Raw genomic sequence first — 23772 nt, forward strand, 5'->3', positions numbered from 1 at the left:
TATGAATATGTCTGAAAGGTTTTGTATTGAAGGACTTGAACGTTCTACCAAATGTCTTGCAAATTAATCTACAAAGCTACATTTCATTTACTTTTAAGTTTCTCAAAATTAAGGGAGATGTTAACATAAAAATAACTGGAAACTATGTGAAAAGCAAACTATGGTCACAGAAGAGTATGATCTACAATGACAAAAAGATAAAAGCACACAAAAAACTATTTTGAAGGTTTTAATTCTATAATACAAGTAAATTAGTGAAGCAATGTTTAAGTGACACATCTGGGAAATGTCTTGAAGCAAAAAGTTGTGTCCTATTTTCCACAACAAAATGCAAATGTGCAAATTTCTGGTAACACCTTTAAAAGACCTTCAATAACTACATTACATGTAAAATCAACTTTTTTTGACAAAAAGAAAACAAAACTGGTGCCCCAAAATCTCTGCAGCTGCCTATGTTTCATTATACATGTAAGAAACATTCAGATCAATTTATGAAAAGGAGGATTTAATTTGCTTTCTTTTCTACAAAACAAATCTGTTACAATACAGATCAGACGATGTTAAATCCTGAACCACACAATTTCCAGTATATAGACATGTTACAATTGGTGCAGATGTACAGTAAATGTGACTGAATGAAGTTTCCAGACAATGTCATGCCAACACTGAATACAAGCTTAAAGTGCTTACCTGTGGATTAGGTTTCTATTGCCAAGTGCTAAAAAAATTAAGTTCTGCTTAGCGTAAGCTCCCATATTTTATTTACATATTTATTAAATACCTTGAAAAATTTTCAGCACTGACTGAAGCTATACTCTTTCAAGAATCAAAATTGTTTTCAACTGCAACTGACTTAGAGCAAAATATTCTCAAAGTCCATTATAGTTCACAGCTATTAATCTATGTGGGCTACATTTATGATACTTCTATATTAAAATACAATAAATTTGTAAACAGATCAGTACAAATACTTCAATATACATATTTCTTAATTCTTGAAATGGATAACTTTTCCCCACATATTGACCATGTAAAAATAAAAAAAAACACTCTGTCATTCATTTTAAAAGCTACTCAAGTCTGAAGTTATTTTAACCACACATCAACCTTGCTGCTGACAACATTTCAAAACTTACCTAAATTAAAAATGAATTTCTGCACAACTGGCTGTTTGGAAGTTTGTTTTTTAATGAGATACCTGTTCATTCTTTTATTTAAACAGGCTCATATCAGATTACGTAACTGACATACTGTGAGTAATTCCAGTTTAGAAACATTCGAACCACATTATAAAGCAGTCTGTATCCTAATGACCTCAACCTGGACATAATAAATACTTTGCCAGTTTAAAACATTAACAAGGTAAGCAATGATAACGCTTTCAGCAGTGAAGTCTTCAATAAAAAAATTTAAAGGGGAAATTACAGGGCAGGGGGTAAGATGTTAAAGAAAATATGGTGTTGTTGTTCTGGGTGGTATAACCCGTTCTGAGTCTGGCACTGCCCGAAATAACTTTGGTTCTCTTGTATTTACATCCTTGAAGACCATAATTGAAGCTATATTTCCACATCTGTAGCAGTAGTTTGGAGCAGACCATACTGTTACTAGTTTTTCATCAAACATAAACTTGTAGCCTTCATGCACCAGCTGATGTGCTCTGCAGATGAGTTTCAAATTGTTGATGTGAACAAACTGAAACAAAATGAGACTCGTATAAGCAAAAAAGACTAAAGAATGACTGTGGGAGACATAACAGTAGACTGAACAGATTAAACCAAAATGAATTTTGTCTTTCTTTTTGTTCATGCGGCTGCTCTTGCCTCAACTTTAGTTTGGCCCACATTATATTTAGTTCTACTGAGAAACAATACAGCTTAAAGTTTGCTCCACCTCATTTTGAATTCTTCCATTAAGAAGCAATACTGCAGAACAGTAGCTAGTTCATCCAAAAGTACAAATAGCAGCAAATCAACATGCAAGACATGGCAAAGAGACTTTTTATGGGAGGGTGGGTATATGTGTAGGAAACTTGCACACTTTCTTAAAGGCCTACTATTATGATGAATATCCCGTAACTGTAATACCTTTCTGCAAACACTGTATACACAGCAAAAAAAAAAAAAAAAAACATGCAAGTACTCATAATTTCAGATGATCTTTGACAAAGTCCTCTGGAGTAGGCTGCAGCTAGAATATCCTCCTTGAGGATCCTCTGTCAGGACATTTCTTGCTTTCTCTACCTCAAATGCCTGGAGACATGAAACCATCTAGACTGGGGTGACCTATGCCCTCCCAATGATGTGCATGCTCCTATACATATGCCCTATGAGAGCTACCATCACTGGCCTGGGAACTACCAAGCCTATGTCTTCCAGTTAGGTACAAGACTTGATTTCCACAAAAACATGTCAGCCAACCAGAACCACCAACCCCTAGGATATATACGGTAGTAAGCTTCTCATTCCTACCTTCTTCTGCAGGATCTTCCAATGCTTGGAGCAGAATCAGTTCTTGGGTATTCAAGGATGGAGTCTGGGCTTTATCTCTCTATGCCACAAAGCTGAGGCCATATTCTATCATGTACTTAGTCTCCCTTGGCTTTCACAGACTTTACCATAAAGATTTTTAAGGCTTTTGTCTTTTTACTCCATATTGTGTAATTTTTCCTTTCAGGTACTTGTGGATATAGTTTTTAGTTTTTGAGTCAATGAAATATGTCATCCTGGATTGTATTTCAGCGGGTCTACTTCATTTGACTTGCACTTCATTTGACTGACAAGTATCATTGGCAGTCTCCAGAGCACTGTAAGGCAAGTAAATGGAAGATGTCCCCTTCCCCACTGTAGTGTGACACTGGAGTTAGAATATATAGTTAGCGGTGTGTGGGGGGCACAGCCCCACCACAATGGGGGTGTGGAGGCCGAAGCCCCCCACTTACTTTTGTTTTACTAAGCAATATTAAAGCAAAACCATACAATATAATACAAAATTAAGTGGGGGAGCTGTGCCCCCCCACCCCCCTAACTATATATTCTAACTCCAGGGTCGCATTACAGTGGAGAAGGGGACATATTCCATTTACTTGCCTTAGAGTGCTCTGGAGACTGCCAATACTTGTCAGTCAAATGAAATTTCAGTCAAATGGGTGTCAATCAATTGGAACCTAGGGCAAACGAAGTAGACCCATTTCAGCACACATTGATTAATTCAATTTTGCTTTCAGCTCACTTTTATCACTTTTTTTAAAGGTACATTTGCATTTAATCCATTTACACACTTCATTGGTGTTTTATGATAAAAATTAGCACTCCCTTCACCGTTTTTTAGCCAAAGTTTTATTTTACAGTTGGACTACACTATTCATGTACCACCTGACTTCCTTACCTACCTGGGACTCATCTCCCATAAGGCTTATCTTGGGGCATTAACATTAAGGTTGATGACTCAGTGGATCTTGTAACAATTCCTCTATGTCATGAAGAGATTTAGGATTTGCTAAAGTAGTTACCTCCACTCCTACAGGTTAGAGCATACTCTGAACTTAGTTTGCCAACTTGACATCTAATTAAAAGTACAGTTGTGTCACACAACCATAACTGTAGATGTTTGAGTAGATCAATGCTGTAGTACTGATTCTTTGGTCTTCCTACCATGCAAAAGCCCAGGACTGGACAGATTTTGACAGTCTTTACCTCATCCTTAGCTAAAAGACATGCTAAGGCAGGCATCTGGATGTCAGGGTATAAGAAGGGCAACTGGCACAATCTTCAGGTTTTTCTAAGCAGTGAATGAGCAGTATGATGCCAGAGGACAACATGACCTCCCCATCTGTCTGGATTTATGTGAGAAAAAGGGAAAAACACAACATGAAGAGAGGGGATGATGAAGATGAGAGGAATATCTGCAGAAAAAAATCCTCGGCCCATTGCACACAGAAAAAGGGTAACAAGTGGTCAGTAGATAGCGGGGCTGGAGGGTGGGAATGTGTACTGCAACAGTGATAGACTCTAACATCTACAATTATAGTAAATGTGATGCAACATACTATGTTTTCATAGTCAGTGTTATAGTACTGATTCTTGGGAGGGCTCCAAAGCTAAAAATTGAGTGGTGGGTCATCTGTATGACTTTAGGAAATAAGATTCTGCAGGATGGAAAAAGCAAACCTGACTAGTCCTGGAGACATTGTCTAGGTTACAATGTCCTGTGAAGGTGTGCATCAAGTTCCATATGGCTGCCTCTAGGACAGCCTGGGTGGGAACTCCTTTGAGGAAAGCAGTGATGATCATCTCATGTCTTGTGGAGTGGCCTTTAATATGCCCAGGTAAATCCTTTCCACGGTGTAAGTAACAGAACTTAATGCAGTTAACTATCCATTAACAGATGGTTTGTTCAGAGACAGGTTTGTCCTGTTTACCCTCTGCAAAAGCGACCAGCAATTGCTCTGCTCTATTAGGGCTTTTTGTCCTGTCTAGATAGTACGTGATCTGCCATGCCCTGTTTTGTGACTTGGGTAGAAGACTGGTAGGTGGATAGCCTGGTTTCAAGTTCTGATACCACTTCAGGCAAAAAGATTGGGTTTGTTCTCAGTGTGACCCTTATCCTTGTAGAAGACTGTGAAAGGTTCTTAACACATGAAGGCTTGTAGCTCAGAAGCTCTTTTGGCTAAAGTTACAGCTATAATTAAGAAGGTCTTAGAGAGGCAACAGGTTCAAAGGGAGGCAAAGCTAGTTTTTCTAATACATAATTTAGATCACATGGCAGAATGGGGTTCCTTCTGAGTGGTCTCAAGAGAATCACCACGTTTTGAAAGTTTCACGTGGGAGTGTGAGAAGATAGGTGGAGTATTGTACAGGCAAGCTGATATTGCAGATGCATGTACCTTAATGCTAGAATAGGAAAGCCCTAGTGTAAAGAGGCCTGACAAGTACTGCAAAACTGAGCTGTCTGCTTAAGCCGGGTTAGTGTCACTGCTGTGTAAATCTTTTCCATTTTGCCAGGTATTACTTTCTAGTATTGGGATATTTGCTTCCCTTAGAATGGAGAGCAACTCCTTGGGACAGGATGCAGTGTTAGGTGCCAAAACCCAATCTTCCAGGTGGTTAACTTGAGGGTGGCTAGATGGGTGTGGAAGACAAACCCCTGAACTTGGCTGAGGAGAGCTCTCTCTTGTGGTAGGGTGTGGAATCTTCCCTTGCTGAGCATCAGGAGGAAGGAAAATCAATGTTGTCTTGGCCAGAAGGGGGCCACTTGGATCATGCTGGGTTTGTCCACCCCGATTTTTGTTAGTACACTGGGGATCAGGGTAAGGTGGGAATGCATACAGGCACCTGTTTGCCCATGTGAAGAATAATGCAGCTATCCTTCCAAGTTCATATTTATTATGTTCTGGAGCAGAGTTTCTTCAGCTGCTTGTTGTGGAGAGAGAAAAACAGGTCTACTGAGGGGATCCCCACTGTGGAGTCGGATCCAAGACCGCCTCTCTTTTCAACATCCATTCGATGGGGTCTAGAAGTTTCCTGCTAAGAGAATTTTCTACAGTATTGCTGTGGCCTGGAACATAAGAGTCCATGAGGGTTAACCCTATCTCTCGAGCCAAAATCCAAATTTTTCTGGCAAGGCTGCACAGGTGTAACACAAAGTACCCCCTTGTTTGCTTATGAACTATGTAACTGTGGTGTTATCTGTCCAGATTTACAGTGTCCCTGGGCTTAAGTTTTTGAAAGACTTTTATGGCCAGGTAGATTACTGTTAACTCCTTTTGATTTATATGCAACTTTCTCGGCTGTTGGAACCAAATGCCCTGCATCTTCAGGGGACCTAAGTGGGCTCACCAAGACACGTTTGAGCTGTCCACAGTAATGATCTTGTCTTCTTTTGGCAAAGTGAAATTTGCACCTTGGTTCCTCTGTATAGTGTTCTTCCACCACAGGACTTCCTTTTTCAGACATGGAAGGATAGGCAGCAGGGGTTGGAAGTGCTGTTTCCAGACTTTTCTTTTTAAGAAATCATTAATGTCTCCTCATATGCAATTCTGCAAATGGAATCATGGGGATGTATGATGCCATATACCCCAATGTCCTCAGGAATACTTGAAGTGATAAGCAGCTTTGGAAGCACACTGGTCAGGTAGCATGTCAAGAAAACAATCTTGTCTTGGGAATGAAGGGTGTTGAACTGAACATATGATGGCTCACAGAAGATGATCCTTGTTTGAGGGAGATTTAAGGTGAGACCTACCTTCTAAAAGCAGTCTGCAGTGATCTGCAAGGCATCCAGGGTCTTTGAAGTGGATTTTCCCTGAATAAGACAGTAAAGCAGGGGGTAAATATGAACTCCTAGAGTCTTACAATGTGCCATCAGAGGAGCTAGGCATTTGTGAGAACTCTGGGTGAAGCAGATAGCCCAAATGATAAAGCACGGAACAAAGTGGGAACCTGTTTCTATAAACCATGTGACTGTCTGCTATGGGGACATGGAGGTAAGCACTCTAGGTCTATGTTGACCGTGGAAGCATCTTGGAAGTTCATGGGCAATAATTTCTGCAACATAAGTACTTTGAAATTTGAATGCTGAGGAACTTGTTTAGCTCTGAGAGGTTCAAGATGGGTCTCAAAAGCCTGCTTTTCTTTGGAGTTGAAAAAATCATTGAGTTCTGGAGGGACAGGCTGGATGGATCCTTGCTGAAGTAGCTCACTAAGAATAGGTGGTAAAAGGCTTTCTGGCTCTTTTGGTGGTTTTGGAATGCTCAAGAAGGGTGGTATTTCTTCAACTTGAACACACTACCCTTCTCTATGATGATGAGGACTCATTGGTCACTGGTGATGAATTTTCCATTGGTTTAGAAAGGAAGACTGTCTTCTTGGTAGAAGTTTGTAAGGGGTAAGAGAGAGTTGGACAGAACACAGTAATAGTTGGTCTTAGTTGCTGGGTGGGTTCTTTGAAGCCCCTTCCCCTTTGTGATTATTCTGTTTGCCAACTCCTAGACTGCCTTGGTCTTTTACCAAAGGAAGCCCTTCCCTTTTCTTGTCTAAGTGGGAAAGGTCAAGGTTTGAAGGATAATTCCTATGTAACTTGGAATCAGAAACAGTTAAAATTGTTTCACAGTTTTAATTTTTCCTTTTTTGTTCATTTCTTTTCAAAAATTTGTTTAGTTGGAGAACCAAAAAGTAATTCTTCACCCAGTGGAGCATCTAGTAGTTTAGCCCTTTACCTGGTGTGATAAGGACAAAATCTGTGGCAGCTGCTCTCCAAGAAGCATCTAAGATATCACAATCACATTTTAGGAGTGTCCGGACACCTGTAAAGCTTCTCTGGCTACCTCCTGAATTTCCTTAGATAAGGCTCTATCCTCAACTCTGCCTACCCTAGCTAGCATTTTGTCTAGAAGAGATTCAAGGGTACTTCAGCATATGGAACTGACAATTCACAGCTCTCAGTGCCAGGCTGTCAGAGGCATAGGCTTTCTTCCCAAATGCATCTAGAAATCTGCTTTCCCTGCCATTAAGCAGGGAATTATCTCATTCTTTTTGCTACACCTTTTGTGAATTCAGTGGAGATAAAAGAAGAATCAGCCTTAAGATTTCTATATAGGTGCTTGTGAGATTCAAGCAGTCTATAAAACCTGGCTTCCTCGGAGCAGGGGGCAGAGAGTCAGGTGGTACAGTTATGTTTTCAAAGACATCATCCAATAAACATGTTCTGCAGGAACAGCCAGTGGTCTGGTTGAAGGTAAACTTAGTTCCCTGTTACTACAAACATCTCAACTGCTTAAAGTGAAAGCCTCCTTTATTCTGTGTAGGATATCCTCAAACAAAAAGAGCCATTTCTTCCTTTGGCATACCTTTGTAGTGTGTGTGCCAACCCAAGCAAATCTAACGTGGTCTCCTCTCCACTGAACCTGCTGCCAGACTGTCAAGCGCCTGTAACCCTCTGGGCCTAGACTGTGGAACGTATAGTTGTGTACACTTACCATAAATGTAGATGTTAGAGTGTATTCACTGTTGCAGTCATCACACTTGGGTTATCTTGCCAGGGGTAGCCCTCAGTCGGCCCGAATACCAGAGGCTTAGTATTTCTGCGTTGGTTGCTGTCGCTTCAAGACTGATGTCAGGTCGTCAGGAGTACCAAAAACAGGCAGCCAACTCCATTACATCAGTTTTTTCTTGCCCCAAATGTCAGAAGCCCCAAAATGGGGAGCTACATTATGGTGGAAAAACACCACCAGTAAAAAGTAAATGCCAATAGCCCTCTAAGGACTGAGAAAGAGAGACACACAAGGGGGCTGGAGGGTGGAAAATCAGGACTGCAACAGTGAATACACTCGAACATCTACATTTATGGTAAGTGTACACAACTGTACTATGTTCTTCGTGTTTCACTGTCGCAGTCATCACTTGGGTTGATTCCCAAAGCTGAAGAATGGGTGGAGGCAGTCAAGAAGAGTTGGGCCTGGTTAGTATGCCCTGCAGGACAGTTGTTGCAAAGCCCACCCTGGATTTGGAAAAGATAGGCAGGTGGTAATGCTTGGTGAAGGTATGAACAGAACTCAAGTATCAGCTTCCAGAATGTCCCTGGTAGGGACTCCTCTGAGAAAGGCTGTAGAGGTTGAAGTTGCCCTAGTGAATTGCATTCTGACCCCATGAGGGTGTAGTTTCCCATGGTGTTTGTAACAGAAATGGATACAGTGTGCTATCCATTTGGAGATGGTTTGTTTTAATATGGCCTTGCCCTCTGCCCCTGGTGCACAGCTGACTAGTAACTGGTCAGATTGCCTGAAGGGCTTAGTCCTATCAAGGTAGAATCTGAGCTGTCTGTGCAGGATCCTTTTCCCCTTATTTTGAGGGTTAGGGAAAAAGGTGGGCAAATGGATGGATTGGTTGAGAGCCACACTGGACACCACTTTAGGCATAAAAGTTGGGTAAGTCCTGAGGAAGACCCTGTCAGCATGAAAAATAATGAAGGGTTCCACAGCCATAAGTGCTTGTAGCTCAGACACTCTTCTAGCTGTAGTGATGGGCCAGAAGCAAGGCTGTTTTCCAAGAGAGGAAGTTTAACTCTGCTGATGCTGCAGGCTCAAAGGGGGGGGGGGCAGTGCAAGCTTTTCCAACACACAATTGAGGTCCCAAAGCAGGGGTGGGGGCTCTTCTTGGTGGCCTTAAGTTGTTAGCCCCTCTCAGGAACTGCTTGATGAGAGGGTGAGAGAAGAGAGGTGGCTCAGTGCTGTAATGAGCAGAGATGGCAGAGGCATGGATCTTAATGGAAGAGAAGGACAGGCCTCTGTGGAGTAGGTCTGCTAGGTAATCCAGAATGAGAGGTAAGGAGGGCTGTACTGTATCCGCTCCTTTACTGTGAATTCAGGAAGAATACCTTTCCACTTACCAGCATAGGGTTTCCTTGTACTGGGTCATCTGGCTTCACGTATGACAATCCAGTGTACCTGCTTGCTTAGGCTGGCCACTGGAGGAGAATTCAAGGAATAAGGCAGGCTGTAAGGTTCAGAGTCTGCAATTGCAGTTGCAAGATCTGTCCCTCCTGCTGAGTCAGGAGGGTTGGTATCTGGGGTAGGTGCCATGGGGGCACTGGTGGCAGACTGCGCAGTAGTGGGTACGAGAGTTGGCAAGGCCAGTATGGGGAAACCAGGATTGCCCTTGGTCTTTCCTGCCTTATCTTGAGTAATACTCTTGTAAGAAGAGGCAGGAGGGAAATGCATAGATTGAGAGGTTTGCCCATTGGAAGGATAGGGCATCCACTTTCCAGGCCTTGCTGTGAGGTAACCTGGTACAGAATTTGCTGAGCTGGTGGTTGTAGGGGGAGGCAAATAGGTCCACCTTCGGGGTACCCATTTCTGGGTCACAAGGCTGAAGGTATTGTGGTTTAATTGCCACTCGTGTGGGTCTAGGAGATTTCTGCTTAAGTTGTCTGCCAGAGAGTTTTGGTTACCTGGCAGGAATTGAGCTTGCATGTGAATATGCATGGCTGAGGCAGTGTTCCACAGGGTCATGACTAGCCTGCAGAGTGGGTAAGAGTGCCCCCCCCCCCCGCTTGCTGTGTTGTCGGTTTCGATTAGTAGGGGCCCCTGTGAGAGTAGGGATCTGAAAGCTCTCAGAAGCGGGCTGAACAGCTAGCATCTCTTTCGGGTTGATGTGCAGATGAATTTGGTTTGGGCTCCAGTGGCACTGAATGTACCTGCCGTCCAGATGTGCACCCCAGGCATAGTCTGATGCATCTGTGGTTAGGGTCTGGCCGGTGTGGGTTGTGTAAAGGGAAGTCCCTTGTTGTGGTTGCATGCTGCTGCCCACCAAAGAAACTCTTTCCTTAGACAAGATATTATAGGTATGATAGTTTCCAGGTCCTGAGAATGTTGGCATCAAAGACTTTTTAAGTACCACTGAAGTTTCCTCAAATGCAGTGTGGCATATGGAATTAGTAGAATGCAGGAGGCAATGAACCCTAGAGCCTGCAGGATTTTTCTTGCTGATAGCTGGGTTCTGGTAGCCATTTGAGCGAAGTAGCCTGTCAGATAGGCTTGTTTTTCTGGAGTAAGGAATGCCATCTGGGATGCTGTGTCCAAGCTTGCTCCCAGGAATACAATTTTTTGACTGGGGACTAGTTTGGATTTCTTTTCGTTGACAGTGTACCTCAGGGAGGTTAGAAGGTCCTTTACAAATGACAGGTGCTGCAACAGCTTTTCCTGAGTGTCTGCCTGAATCAAGCAATCGTCCAAGTACTATTTCTCCGTCTGCAATAGGCAATGACTGGAGCCAGGCATTTTGTGAAAACTCTAGGAGCAGTGGATAAGCCAAAGGAAAGGGCAGAAAACTGGTAATGCATAGATCCTGTCCTGAAATGTAGATATTCCCTGCAGGAGTCCCTGATTGGGATGTGTAGATAGGCCTCCTTTAGATCTAGGGTGGCTAACCAGGCATCTTTGGAAAGCATTGGGAGAAGTTGCTGTAGGGTGAGCATTTTGAATTTGGTACGACCAGGAAGTTGTTTCGAATGGATAGATCTAAGATTGTGCACCAGGTGCCCTCTTTTCTGGGTACCAGGAAAAGTCTGGAATAAAAATATTGGCCTATCTGTTCTGCAGGAACAGGCTGAATGGCCCTTATGGACAGCAGGGACTGAACTTGGTTTTGTGCCTCTGCCCAGTGGTTTGGAGGAAGGTCTGGGAACCTTTTTTGGGGATGGCAGCATGGGGAAATAAAATTTGTACCCCTTGGATACTATACTGAGGGTCCATCGTTTGTTGGTGATGGAGGTCCAGTTTTTTGCATGGTGGGCAAGTTTTCCTCCTAGGAGCACGAGCAATTGGGCAGAGGTGAGGAGTGGAGTTGAGAAGCCATTGTGAATTCTTTCCGTAAGGGGGTGGCTTAGCACTCCCTGCTTTAGAAGTGGAGGTACTCCATTGCTTAGATCTCTGCATACCCAGAGATTGTAATCTGGGGGGTCTGCTTCCCCTGGGTCTAGTTTGATATGGCCTTGAGGGGGCTGGAAAGGACCAATGTTTTGAGGAACAATGCCTACTGAATCTTAGAGGCTGCACTTGCAAAAAATGTTTGACTGTCTGTATAGACCACCTTTTCTTCCATCTTTTTTAAAACCTCTTCTGCTTTGGTGCCAAACAGATTGTCCTTATTCAGAGGAGCATCCAATAATTTTGATTTGACATGGTCTGGCAAGGTCTGCTCCTTAGGTCAGGCATGCCTTCTAAGTACAGAACCTGTGACTGCTGCCCTGCAAGATGCTTCTAGGGCGTCAAACCCACATTGCAGGGTATGCTTGTTGACTTGGCCTGCAGAATGCATAAGTTCCTGTAATTCTTTATTTTCTGCACAGTCAGGAAATGTAGATACTTTTTGCTTACTAAGTTCCATAGTATGTTGCTGGTATTTCAGCATGTGGAACTGAGAATTCAATGCTCTAATGGGAAGAGTTGCAGAGGTGTATACTTTTTAACCCCATCTGTCTAAGGCTCGGGAATCCCTGTCTGAGGGGATGGGATTCTTAGCTGTAGTTGCTTTTATTCCTTAAGGTCATTGGGAGATGACCTCTGGGTCAGCAGTAGGATTTTTGAAGAGAAAGTTTTGAGAGTCAGGGACTCTGTGGTACCCGTCAGGTTTCCTTGGAGCAGGGGGTAAAGTATCAGGAGTTCGACTAAGACATCAACCACAACATCCAGAACAGGAGGGATAGCTAAGGGTCTGTGCGGAGGTAAATCTAAAAATTCCCTGAGTCTCTTTTTGGACTGAGGATAATCCTGGCATTCCCAATGGAAATACTCTCTCAAAGTATGTAGGGTTTCACCAAAAGAAAAATTTTCTGGAGGGGAGGCAGAAGGAATGGATTCCTCTGCATCTGAATCCTCATAGGCAGATAATTGCATGTTCTTCATATTCAGAAACCTCAGAGTCATCGGACTCTGTCAGATAAAGCTGCTGGGGACAAGTCTCTTTCTTTTAGCAGGGAAGGCTGGCTTCCCCTAATCAGCATGATCAGGTCTTCTGCCATTTTAAGCATCTGAGATTGTGGCAAGGAAGCAGGTGCTTGAGTCTGGGTCGTTTTTATTTTAGGCGTAGCTCGTACTCTTGGCCTTAGAAACTCGGTAGTTTTAGAATGAACTGAAGACGCGAAAGAAGTCAGTTTGTGTCGAATATCGGTAGTGCAAAGAACTTCCTCAGAAGCCAGTGCCTGCACAGTGGCTACAGACCCATTCAAGGTAGAGACATCCACAGGTTCCGTAGTCAAAGAACAGTCTCATGGTATACCGGACTCTTAACGGGTCTCAGTAGCAGCCTGCGAATCCATCGAAGCGTGCATCAGGGACTGCGAAAGTGGCTCACTGATTATCGGTGAACTGGCGACTAGCTTAACGGAAGCATCGTTGGCAGTTTTGGACCTGTGCGGTCTGTCTCCGTCTATCCTTATGTTTTTTCGGAAGATCAGTAGTTGGATGGCTTACTGAAGCCATTTCGTTATACGGAGATTGAGACCGAAAGTATAGCTACAATAAAGGGCCCAACGACAAATAGTTCGGGCATTGAACAAAGCACAAAACCAACAGAGAGGTACATCGTGGTCTGGGCCTAAACAGGTGACGCAGTAAGAATAGAAATCTCGGTGTGGTATTTGCTTTCCTCAGGCGAGACAATTCTTAATTTTTTCTGACATCAGTTAGAGCAAAAAATGGATCCCCAATGGGGTACTTAACTTTAGAAGACTTCAAGATGATTCAATTTCAGAAACAAAAACTCAGGTAGCAGCCAACCGGCACTCGTGCGAACTGCTTCTGCTTTAGGCTACTCGGCAAGAAAGACTAATATAATGGCATCGGCTGTCTGTTTTTATACCCCAGACTACCTGATGTCAGTCCTAAAGCGACAGCAACAGACGCAGAAATACTAAGCCTCTGGTATTCGGGCCGACCGAGGGCTACCGCTGGCAGGATAACCAAGTGTGATGACTGCAACAGTGAAACACGAACATCAGGAATCTGCAAGTGAAACACTGAAGTGCCTGCAGTGTAGATCTTGCTTGGTACAACAGTTTTACCACACTTGTATTGTTACCCACAACTTGTCAGAGGTGTGCACACTACTGGGATACCTTTACCTGGTCCCCCTCCCCATGGCTAGACTTTTCGTTTCTAACTGTAAAACAGCCACTCCTTCTCCTAGTAATGGCATGACTCTTATAGCAGTTCTTCTCTCCACTTTAATGATAGGAATATACTTAACCTGAAAGGGATTTTTAACACTGACCTGGACATGCAGTATTATCAGACTGTTTTTCTAGGAGATACTGCCCAGTCAGCCTCTCAGTGCAGTCCGCAGCCCTTAGTACTGTAATGTATGTGTGGTACACCATTCAGTTTTCCTAGTCTGCTATGTAAAAGTCAGAGCTCCTCCCCTTCTGGCGTTATATGGTAGTTTACATATCTCACTGAATTAATCGCTGCCATTTTCAAATCCTTACTAACAGGGCCATTTCTCCCATCGGCGTCCCATAGTAGTGTGTGCACCAAGTAAGTTTTGTCTTTTTGAAGTTTTTTCTTGCTTAGTATGCAGTTTGCTTGGTTATAATGTCAGATTACTTAAATGTTACTGCTTTTTAATTATATGTCTGCCTAACTAGACTGTTGTACATTCAAGTTAGGTTACAACTGCGTAGACTTGGGCGTTAGGCGCATAAATATTGCAGCTCTATATAGGATATGTGCATGTTTGAGAGTACTAAAGTCTTTGCTACAAGCATTGTAAACAAATGTGTTAATCTGTAATGTTTGTTGCCAGCAATATATTTACCGTATGCTTAACTGATGATCTACAAGTGAGTGCGAAGCCTGAATAGCACAGGCACTGTAAACATCCAGGAATGAGTACATCATGGCTAGACTAAGTATATTAGCTGCAATTTATAATGCAGCTATTTTTCACATGATTATTCCAAATGACTGAACCACTTTTTTTTTTAAAGCTGTGTATTACTTGTGTATTTCACTGCTGTGTACCTGCTTGATAACTTTGTTGTAGCTCTGACGTTTAATCTGTTTGCTCAATTTATGTATCCTTCCCTGCTTAAATACTACATCCTCCCTCCTAAACTGCCTCCTCTCTCTTATTTTCAAGGCTCAAGCACATCTATCAGCGGTCTCCCCTGCACTGAACCTGCTGTCTGATTGTCAAGTGCATGTAACCCTCCCGCCCAGACTCTGGAATATGAATCTGCAAGTGAAACACTTTAAAGTGCCTGCAGTGTAGATCTTGCTTGGTACAACAGTTTTACCACGCTTGCGCCGTTACCCAAAATTTGCCAGTAGTGTGCACACTACTGGGATACCTTTACCTGGCCCCCCTCCCTATTGCTAGACTTTTTGTTTCTAACTGTAAAACAGCCATTCCTTGTCCTAGTAATGGCATGACTCTTATGGCAGTTCTCTACAACTTAATGATGGGAACGTACTTCTTAACTTAAAAGGGCTTTTTTAACACTGACCTGGACATGCAGTATTAGCGGATTGTTATTCTAAGTGATACTGTCTAGTTAACCTCTCAGTTCAACCAGCTCCGTTGACATTCACTGCGCTTGTGTTCGCACCACTCCCCTACCCTACCCCCATTTCCATTAGATTTATTCTCATCATAACCCCGCCCCTCAAACTCCCATTCACCCACTGTCCTCCATATACATTTACGTTCATATTACTAACACCCACTATTTCAAATACTACCGATTACACACAGCCTTCTCCATCCTCTCTTACCTAGTTACTTTAATTAACTGCAAATCTACATACAAGTACTTTTCTACTATAACCTACTGTATCACAATGTCACATACAAACTCTCACCCTTCAGCCTCCTGTTACCCTTAATCCTCCTACCACAACTTTCCCCACTTTAAATTAATGTCTACCACAAACCCACATTCATTACCTCCACTCAAAGTCTACCTCTCAGCACCTTCTCTGACATATCACCTGACCTATACACAACAGACAACATTATCTACTCTAAACTAAAGGTCCTCCCCCTAAAAGATGAAGTTAACAAACCATACCATCACCATAACACAAAAAAAGAAACAAGAACCCACTACTGTCTTACTTAAAAACTCCAAACTAACCTTAACCGGGAATATCCATCCTAAGCCAGGTTCCTTTTCCTCATCTCCCAACCCACACAGCCCCTACAAATCTTTAAACCTAACTACAATTAACCTACAAAGTATTAGAAACAAGATCCAGACTTCCATGCCTGGGTAACACAAGCCCAACATCATTGCAGCTACAAAAACATGGCTAAAACCAATCCCCCCCCCCCGGCTTTGCATGCCTACGCTCAGACAGGCTCCATAAAAAAGGCGGAGGTGTAGCACTGATACACCCTAATACCTTAAATATAGTCTCATATAACACAGCCATACCTAACTTTTCAAGAGTAGAAATCTTAACAGCTTTCCTAAAAATTAATGAATGCAAAAGCCTCTATCATATTCCCCCTGGAAATAATATTCCCATACTAGAAGAAATCTTAGCTTGGACATCCAACAACATAACTACTGAAACAATAATTCTGGGCGATGTTAATATTAATTGATTAGATTTCTCACAAAAACACTCTTCCTCAAACATCAACCTATAAAACTACAGCCAGCTAAACACCGATATTGCAAGAAAAGAAAAAGTAGACCACTCAGTTAAGGTTGGAGTAAATGTAGTAGTCAAATCCAAACAAATAACAAAAACTCCTCCCAAACACAGCTTTAAATCACTATATGTAGAAGTAACTTTATTAAAACAGAAGGCATGAGCTTTCACAAAGTAACCTCTGCTTCATTAGACCATTACAGAACACAAAATCCAAGTACTATTTAAAATAAACACTCAATGAATCTCAGAAAGTTCAGCAATCATGTGACAAAATTAATAAAACCCCCTCCCAAACAATAAAAGCAGCCTAGCTTTTGTTAAAGACATAGCAATAAAACAATATTCACCACCATCAAATATAAAGATTTGTTAAGCTTGTTCCAAACACAGTAATAAATCATAAAAGACATTGAGCAGTCTTTAACCTGGCCATAGACATAGATAAATACATTAAATGTAGAAGCAGGAAGAGTATCATACTGTTGATAACCCCTTTATCCCTATTTTATATGGGGTCCCTAAAATTCATAAGAATCTTGAGAAGCCACCGACAAGACCTATCCTCTCCAGTAGGGTATTGGTCACAGAGCCCTTATTCATTTATGTAGAGAAAACATTTAGACCTGCTCTATATGCTGTTGTTTCTGTAATGGTCTGATGAAGCATAGGTTACTCTGTGAAAGCGCTTACCTTCTGTTTTAATAAAGTTACTTCTATATATAATGATTTAAAGCTGTGTTTGGGAGGGGGTTTTGTTACTGTTTTAGATTTGACTGTTACGTTGACTCCAACCTTAACTGAATGGTCTACTTTTTCTTTTCTTGCTGTTTGGCCTGTGTTAGTGCGAGACCACTTGGGGATGGCTGGCACTTAACATTGTTTTGGACTATAAACCAGATTCAAGTATGGAAAAATTGTGACGAATTCTTAGCATTGATACCAATCCACTCCTATCTGTAACACACTTTACTGAGAGCTGTGACATACCCAAGCACGATTTGGCTGTAAGTGAACTTTTTGTTTCCCAGTTGAGGAAGCTTGAAAATGATTTATATAGCTGTAAGAGGTATCAGTGGCAGAGGCTTCATTTAGAAGCATGTTTTCAACACAAGGTTGTGCCTACAGGTATGAGTGTTAAAAATGCCCACCTATGGTGATACATATATTGAGCTACTTAAGAAATGGCAGACCCTGAATCTACAGCTGGGGCTGGACTATCTTAGACCTCTGAATGACTTAATTTACCCTATGGAACTTTCATTAGGCACCGAAATTAAGAATTTACAACATGATATGCTTGTCAAGTTCCTGTCAGAATCTTGTCAAGCAAAAATATGTGAAGTCTTGAGTAATGTTGCTCATTATGGAGACAAGCTTCAGGGCATAAAACTGAGAAAGTTACAGCTTGACCTGAATGACTTTAGAGAGGGCCATGTTTTTTCTTGGCCTCAATGATTTTTACAGAATAGGCCTGAGAGACCAGATGGTAGAATTCCTGAGGATAAGGGGGCAATGGCTGTGGTAGGCAATACTGCTGAAGTTAATGTTTCAATTGAACCTGACTAACATCAATCTCTCCAGTTCATCTACAGCTATACCTGTTATGACCACAGAAGTTTCAATCACCTTTACAGTTCATACCTCCATATAATCTTACCTCTGATCAACTTTCTCTGTTAAAAGGGCTCTCATTCATACCTTCACAAGCTTCAGACTTAACAGATGTCCTTTTTCACCTGAGGCTGTTTGCTCGTAATGTCTCCCTGTCTCTGTTTAACAACAGTTATCAGTCTACTGACTCTTTCTTTAAAAAACCCAGTCTGTACACCCCAGATCTACATCCATTGGTGGCAGCTTTTATTGAAGTATGTGATAAATAAATCAGGGACATATTAACAGATAAACAAACACAGTAGTCACCACTTAACTCCCGGACAGAAGGCACTGCATGAATTGCAGGCAACTAGACATTTAGAAATACGCCCCACAGATAAGGTAGGAGGTGTGGTTGTCTTAGATAAAGATCTCTATCTGGATCTGATGTTGAGTGACTCTACTACTTATGTTAATACTGCAAATATAGAGTAGATGGCTTTATTAAGAGTCCATTTTTTGGTCAGCGACCTGTTGATGACAGGATTGATTACTCAAGAGTTGTTTGACTATTTTACCATTGATAACCTTGTTATCCCTATTTTAAAAGGGCTCCCTAAAATTCATAAAAGAATATTGAGAAGCCACCCATGAAATCTATTCTCTCTAGTAGGGGATGGGTTACAGAGCCCTTCCTTATCCAATTATGTAAAGAAAACACAGACCTGTTCTAGATACTGTTACCACAGTGTTGAAAGATACCAAAAGCTTTCTGGAAGAGCTTTATGTCTGGGCTGAATCGAATTTGCATAATGATGTTTTTCTTTTTGCCACACATGTGAATTCATTGTTCATGGTTATTCGTAATGATGCTGGAGTTTAGAATGTTAGGCAGTTTCTGATTTCACATACTGATTTTTCCACTATTAAGGTTGAGTTATTAGGTTCATAGGTGTGTACTAGGCTAATGGCCCTGGAGCCTTTACAAGCCTAGCCCATAGGATTACCCTGGCATCATGCCACCTGACCTTAGTTCCCAGTGCTTCTGTCGAGCAGAGCCACTGGAGTGATCCCCGGGGTGAATTTTCTATTTCCCATTCACGCATCAAAATTTCTCATGAAGAGGGCCAGTGAGTTACTCCGCTTGACATGTATAGGAAGTCTATTCCATAGCATGGGCAGGCTCTGTGTTATGAACCTGTCCCTCCAGCATGTTCTGTTGATTGTGGTAATGAGGGTGAGGTCCATGGAGCGTGTGGTGGGGAGGGATTGGGACTTCTTCACTTGTAATATTTCTAACAGAGGTGGGTCAGATATGGCTTTGTTAGTCAAGCAGAGATTGCCTCCAAGTAGGCAATATGAGACAGAGAATAGTTGGAGTTTTTTTGAGTCTGTCCATATAGGACAAGTGTTTAAGGCCTAGGATCCTCTTTTTGAAGTACTTTTGCAGCCTCTCCAGTTGTTGCAGGTGTCTAGTGAGGTGCATGCCAAATGGGGCATTGTACTCGATGACTGGCCTAATGAGGGAAGAGTAGAGGGAGACTATTACCTCTTTCTTCCTGGATGCAAAACCCTTAGTAATGAGATGTGTCACATAGGACTTTCTGACCACAGTGGCAATGTGGTGGTCAAAAGAGAGGTTGGTGTCAACCTGTGTTCCCAGATCTCTTATAACTCCTTCTGTGTTCAGTGGACTATCATCAATGTAGTAATTCATGGGAACCAGGTTTTTCCCAAAGGAGATGACACATTTTTTAGCCTTGAGCTTAAGGCCACAGTTCCGACACCAGTTGTTGGTCTCAGTGAGGCCTTTCTGTAGGATGTCAACATCACTTGGACAGTTAATAGCTCCCAACTTGCAATCATCTGCAAACATTGTCAGCTAGAGATCCTTCATGTTGGCCTGGATTTCAGAGAAATTGACACCAAACAGGAGAGGACCCAGGACTGAACCCTATGGGACTCCACTTGTGAATGGTTGGCAGTGTAACTTGGGAGTCAGCTACTTTCACACTGTGGGTTCTATCTGTGAGCCAGTTTGCAACCTGCCTAGTGATATAGGGGTTGATGCCTAGCTTAGCAAAATTTTCTGTGATTCCTGAGTGGGGAATGGTATCAAGGCCTTGGCCAGATCAAGGTAGGCTGTATGAACTACTTTGCCTTCATCCACACCTCTGGTGACTGACTCAAAGAAGTTGACCAAGTTGAGCAGGCATGCTCTACTCTTCACAAAACCAAACTGTATGGGATCCAAAATTTGGAGATTCCCTACATCCTTGTTTATTAGGTCCATGATGCTGCGTTCCATAGCTTTGCGTATCAGACTCATCAGGCTAATGGGGCGATAGTTCCTAGGGTCTGTAGTTGCGCCTCCTTTGTCGAGAGGGATGACTGTAGCAGTGTGCCATTTGGTAGGGACAAAGCCTGAGGTGAGGCTATGACTGAACAGGGCACGCAGGTGAGGTGCCTGTTCACTCTGTAGTTTATGTAGACCATTAGTCAGGGATACTGTCATGTTCCATAGAAGCTGTATTCTTGGCCTTGGACAGTGCTGTTTTAACATGTGCAGCAGTAATACTGGGTGCCTGGCAATCTACTGGTATTGTGATTGGTCCGACGGGGGGGGGTGATTGGCATTGAATCTGTCGGCCAGTATATTGGCAATATCTGTTGGCTCAGTATAGGAGGTACCATTGTGCAGCAGCGCAAATCTGGGTATTGCCATGGAAATTCCTTACATAACTATAGAAGGCCTTGTGGTTGTCTTTACTATCTGCTACAATTCTGTTTTCATAGCTAGCTTTGGGGGATTTGATGAGGGATCTCAACTTTTTGTTGAGGCTGATAAGGGAGTTTTTCCAGTCTTGGGACTTCACCTTTTTGTGAATCAGTTTTCTCCTCCTGTTGTAGAGTTTGTTTATGGCAGGGGACCACCAAATTGGCTTCCTTTTTTTGGAGGTGAGCATCTTGGTTCTGTTGGGTATGGCGAGATCCCTGCATTTGTGTATGTGTTTGTACAGTGCACTGGTGTATGATTCGGTAGTCATGCAACTATTCTCCATTTGCATGGGTGCCGTGAAGTTAGCCACCTCTGTGTTTAAGAGCCCAAAGTTAGATTTGGAGAAGTTTTTCATGGTGGTTTTCTTTGCAGGGGGGGTGGGGGTGGGAGGGATGTGGATATCCAAGGTGATTAGTTTGTGGTCAGATCTAACCACGGAGGACTTAACTACTGGTGTAGAGCAGCAGTCGCCCATGTTGGTAATGACCAGGTCAAGGATACTGCTACCTCTAGTGGGGTAGAAACAAGCTGGTCTAGGGCACTGGAATTAATGAATTCCAGGAAACGTTGGGCAAGTGTATTGGTACATGAGTAGCTCTCCCAGTTAATGGAGGGGTAGTTGAAGTTGCCCAGTATGAGCATATTAGGTTGGACCCCAATATTCTCCAGGTTGCTTAGGAATGTGGAGTGTGAGTCTTGGGACATGGTTGGGGACCTATAGCAGGCTACGACCTGAATCACTATCTTACCCAAGATTAGCTGCACTTGAAGTATCTCAGATGTGTTATGTTTGGGCTACCAGTCTGGAGGTGTGCGAATCCTTTATGAATATGGAAACACCACCGCCTTTGGAGCTTCGGTCCAAGTTCTGGGGCCAAAAGGTATGGAATGAGTTGTAGCCTGGTAGCACAGGGGTGCTTTCTGCTGCCTTGAACCAGGTATCTGTTATGGCACAAATGTCGATGTTCTCCGTTTTAAGGAGTGCTTCGAGCATGTGCATTTTGAGATTTAGACTTCTAGCGTTGAGCAGCATGACCCTCAGATTGCATTTGTTAGTAGATTCTGTTCCTAAATTGAGATTACACTTGAGAATAATGTCTTTAATTTTTAAGAACAAATTTTATCTACAGAAAACTGGTGCTGCTATGGGTACTGCATGTGTGAACATCTATGCCAACTTGGTCCTTGCAAACTGGGAAATAGTCTGCAACAACACTTCCACCTCCTCAAATTTCTCAAAACCACAACAGGATACCAAATGCTGTTCTTAATACGTAAAAGTAAAAAGGAGGAACCACGTACTATAAAATAATAATTTATTCTAGTGTCTCGGTGTTGCCACCTCCATGAAGGTGGCAACACCGAGGAGCTAGAAAAAATTATTCTTGTTTTATAGTACGTGGTTCCTTCCTTTTTACTTTAAAGTAATAACAACATTTGGTATCCTGGTGGGGTTTGGAGAAAATAATCTGGTCTTGAATGATCATATATTTCTTCCTCTATTGGATTTTACATTTTGTGGATAACATATTTATTGTGTGGAAAGATAATGAACAATAGTTTAAGGCATCTGTTGACTTTCTATACAACACAACTGATTTTTTGAGGTTTAGCTATAAGGTTTCTAGAGAACCTTTGGAGTTCTTAGATATGTCTGTATGCAGACAAGATGTACTTATTTCAACACATATATACAAGAAACCCTGTAAAAAGAAAACACTATTTCTGAGTAGTAGTATGCAACCATGTCATGTTAAGTGGAATATCTTGAAAGGCCAGCTTTTAAGAGTAATGAGGTTACACAACAAAGATGATGATCTGCAGTAAGCCTTTGAACACTTAAAAAGAGATTTTGTGGAGAGGGGTTATAGTAATTCTATTGTAGAAGAATGTGCCACTATAACCTTAGCCCTTAGAAGCACTAAATATAAACCTTATTTTTCAAGGAGAGCTGAACATAGACATGATAACCCTACACCTTCATAGCACTGTGTTACCAACAGACCTACGCTCACATACTCCAGCGATGTTGGGCTAGTTTACGTGTTGTGAAAATTGGCCTATTTTACTAGCAGATCCTGAGGTTAGACAGGTCACTGATTCTGAACCAAAGTTCTACTTTAGAAATAATTTGTCCCTTAAAAGACAATTATGTTACAGGAAATGTAACACCTCTGCAATACCAGAGTCAGAAAGGAAGGGGACCTTTAGATGCCATAACTGTAAGGCTTGTGATTACATCTTTACATGTACGTCATTTACACACAATATTTCTGGTGTCACCATCAATTTAGACTTTTACTCTGATTGTAAAAGCAAGGACCTTGTATATTTTACTACCTGTTGCACATGCAGTGCCTTCTATATTGGGAAGACCAATAGGTTGTTTAAGGATAGAATGTTGTAACACTTGAATGAGATAGCCAGATGTAAAAACACTAGTGCTTTAGCCAAGCACATTATGTTGAAAGGAACTAGCCATTATTTTACTTCTTTTGTGTTAGAGTTAATGAGTAGCAATCCTATGGAATTTGATAAGAACAGAACTGAAGTATGTGAACAGAAACTGATTTTACTGCTGAAAGCATATGATGAACCAAGTTTAAATGAGAGGGTCTCCCTTAAACCTGTTTTAAAGAAAAGTTCATTTCGACACTGATAGGTCTTGATACATAAATATTTTTTTTCTGTTTTGTTCCTTGTTCAAACTGGTGTGTAGTGTTCTCTTTATTTGTCATACAAGAACTTTTATGCTGTTTTTGTTTTTATCTTAGTTTTCCATTAGAATATTTTTTTGTTTTTGCTGCATGTATACAACTGCATATCTAGTTTTAATAGATCTAAATGTTTGTGATGTTGCTTTGAGTGAGTGTGCAGAGTTTACACATGACATTTATTAAGTTTTTCATTTTTGTTATACCTGTGCATTCAAGCAAGTTCCTGATACTCTGCTTCTACATTTAATGCATTTATCTATGTTTATGGTCAGGTTTGTAGCAACATATACAGACTGCTCAATGTCTTTTATGATTTATTAATGTGTTTGGAATAAGCTTAACAAATCTTATTTCTTTTAAATTTGTTAACCAGGCTAGTCCAACTGGATATATTTCCATTTTCAGCAGAGGCCCGGGGAGAAAAGCTCCAAAGGTAACATAAAAAAATTCACATTACAATTATGAAAGAAAATTATGTTAAAAATAAAGAAGTTATGTACTCACCATAACGTTCGATGTATGTAGTCCAT

The 23772-nt window shown here is 41.8% G+C and overlaps 1 protein-coding gene across 2 annotated transcripts in view; it reads right to left on the bottom strand.

The window, feature by feature from the left end:
- Positions 1 to 215: 215 nt before the first annotated feature.
- PPP6C (protein phosphatase 6 catalytic subunit) overlaps positions 216 to 23772 on the bottom strand; it is a 1288377-nt gene continuing 1264820 nt past the window's right edge. For both annotated transcript variants that reach the window (XM_044058362.1, XM_044058363.1), the window contains one exon: positions 216 to 1692. In XM_044058362.1, coding sequence (XP_043914297.1) covers positions 1444 to 1692 — 249 coding nt within the window. In that variant the 3' untranslated portion in view covers positions 216 to 1443. The remainder of the gene's footprint in view (positions 1693 to 23772) is intronic.

The sequence above is a fragment of the Protopterus annectens genome, chromosome 16.part0, assembly GCF_019279795.1.
Source record: "Protopterus annectens isolate FY-2018-M chromosome 16.part0, PAN1.0, whole genome shotgun sequence".
Classification (NCBI taxonomy): domain Eukaryota; kingdom Metazoa; phylum Chordata; order Ceratodontiformes; family Protopteridae; genus Protopterus; species Protopterus annectens.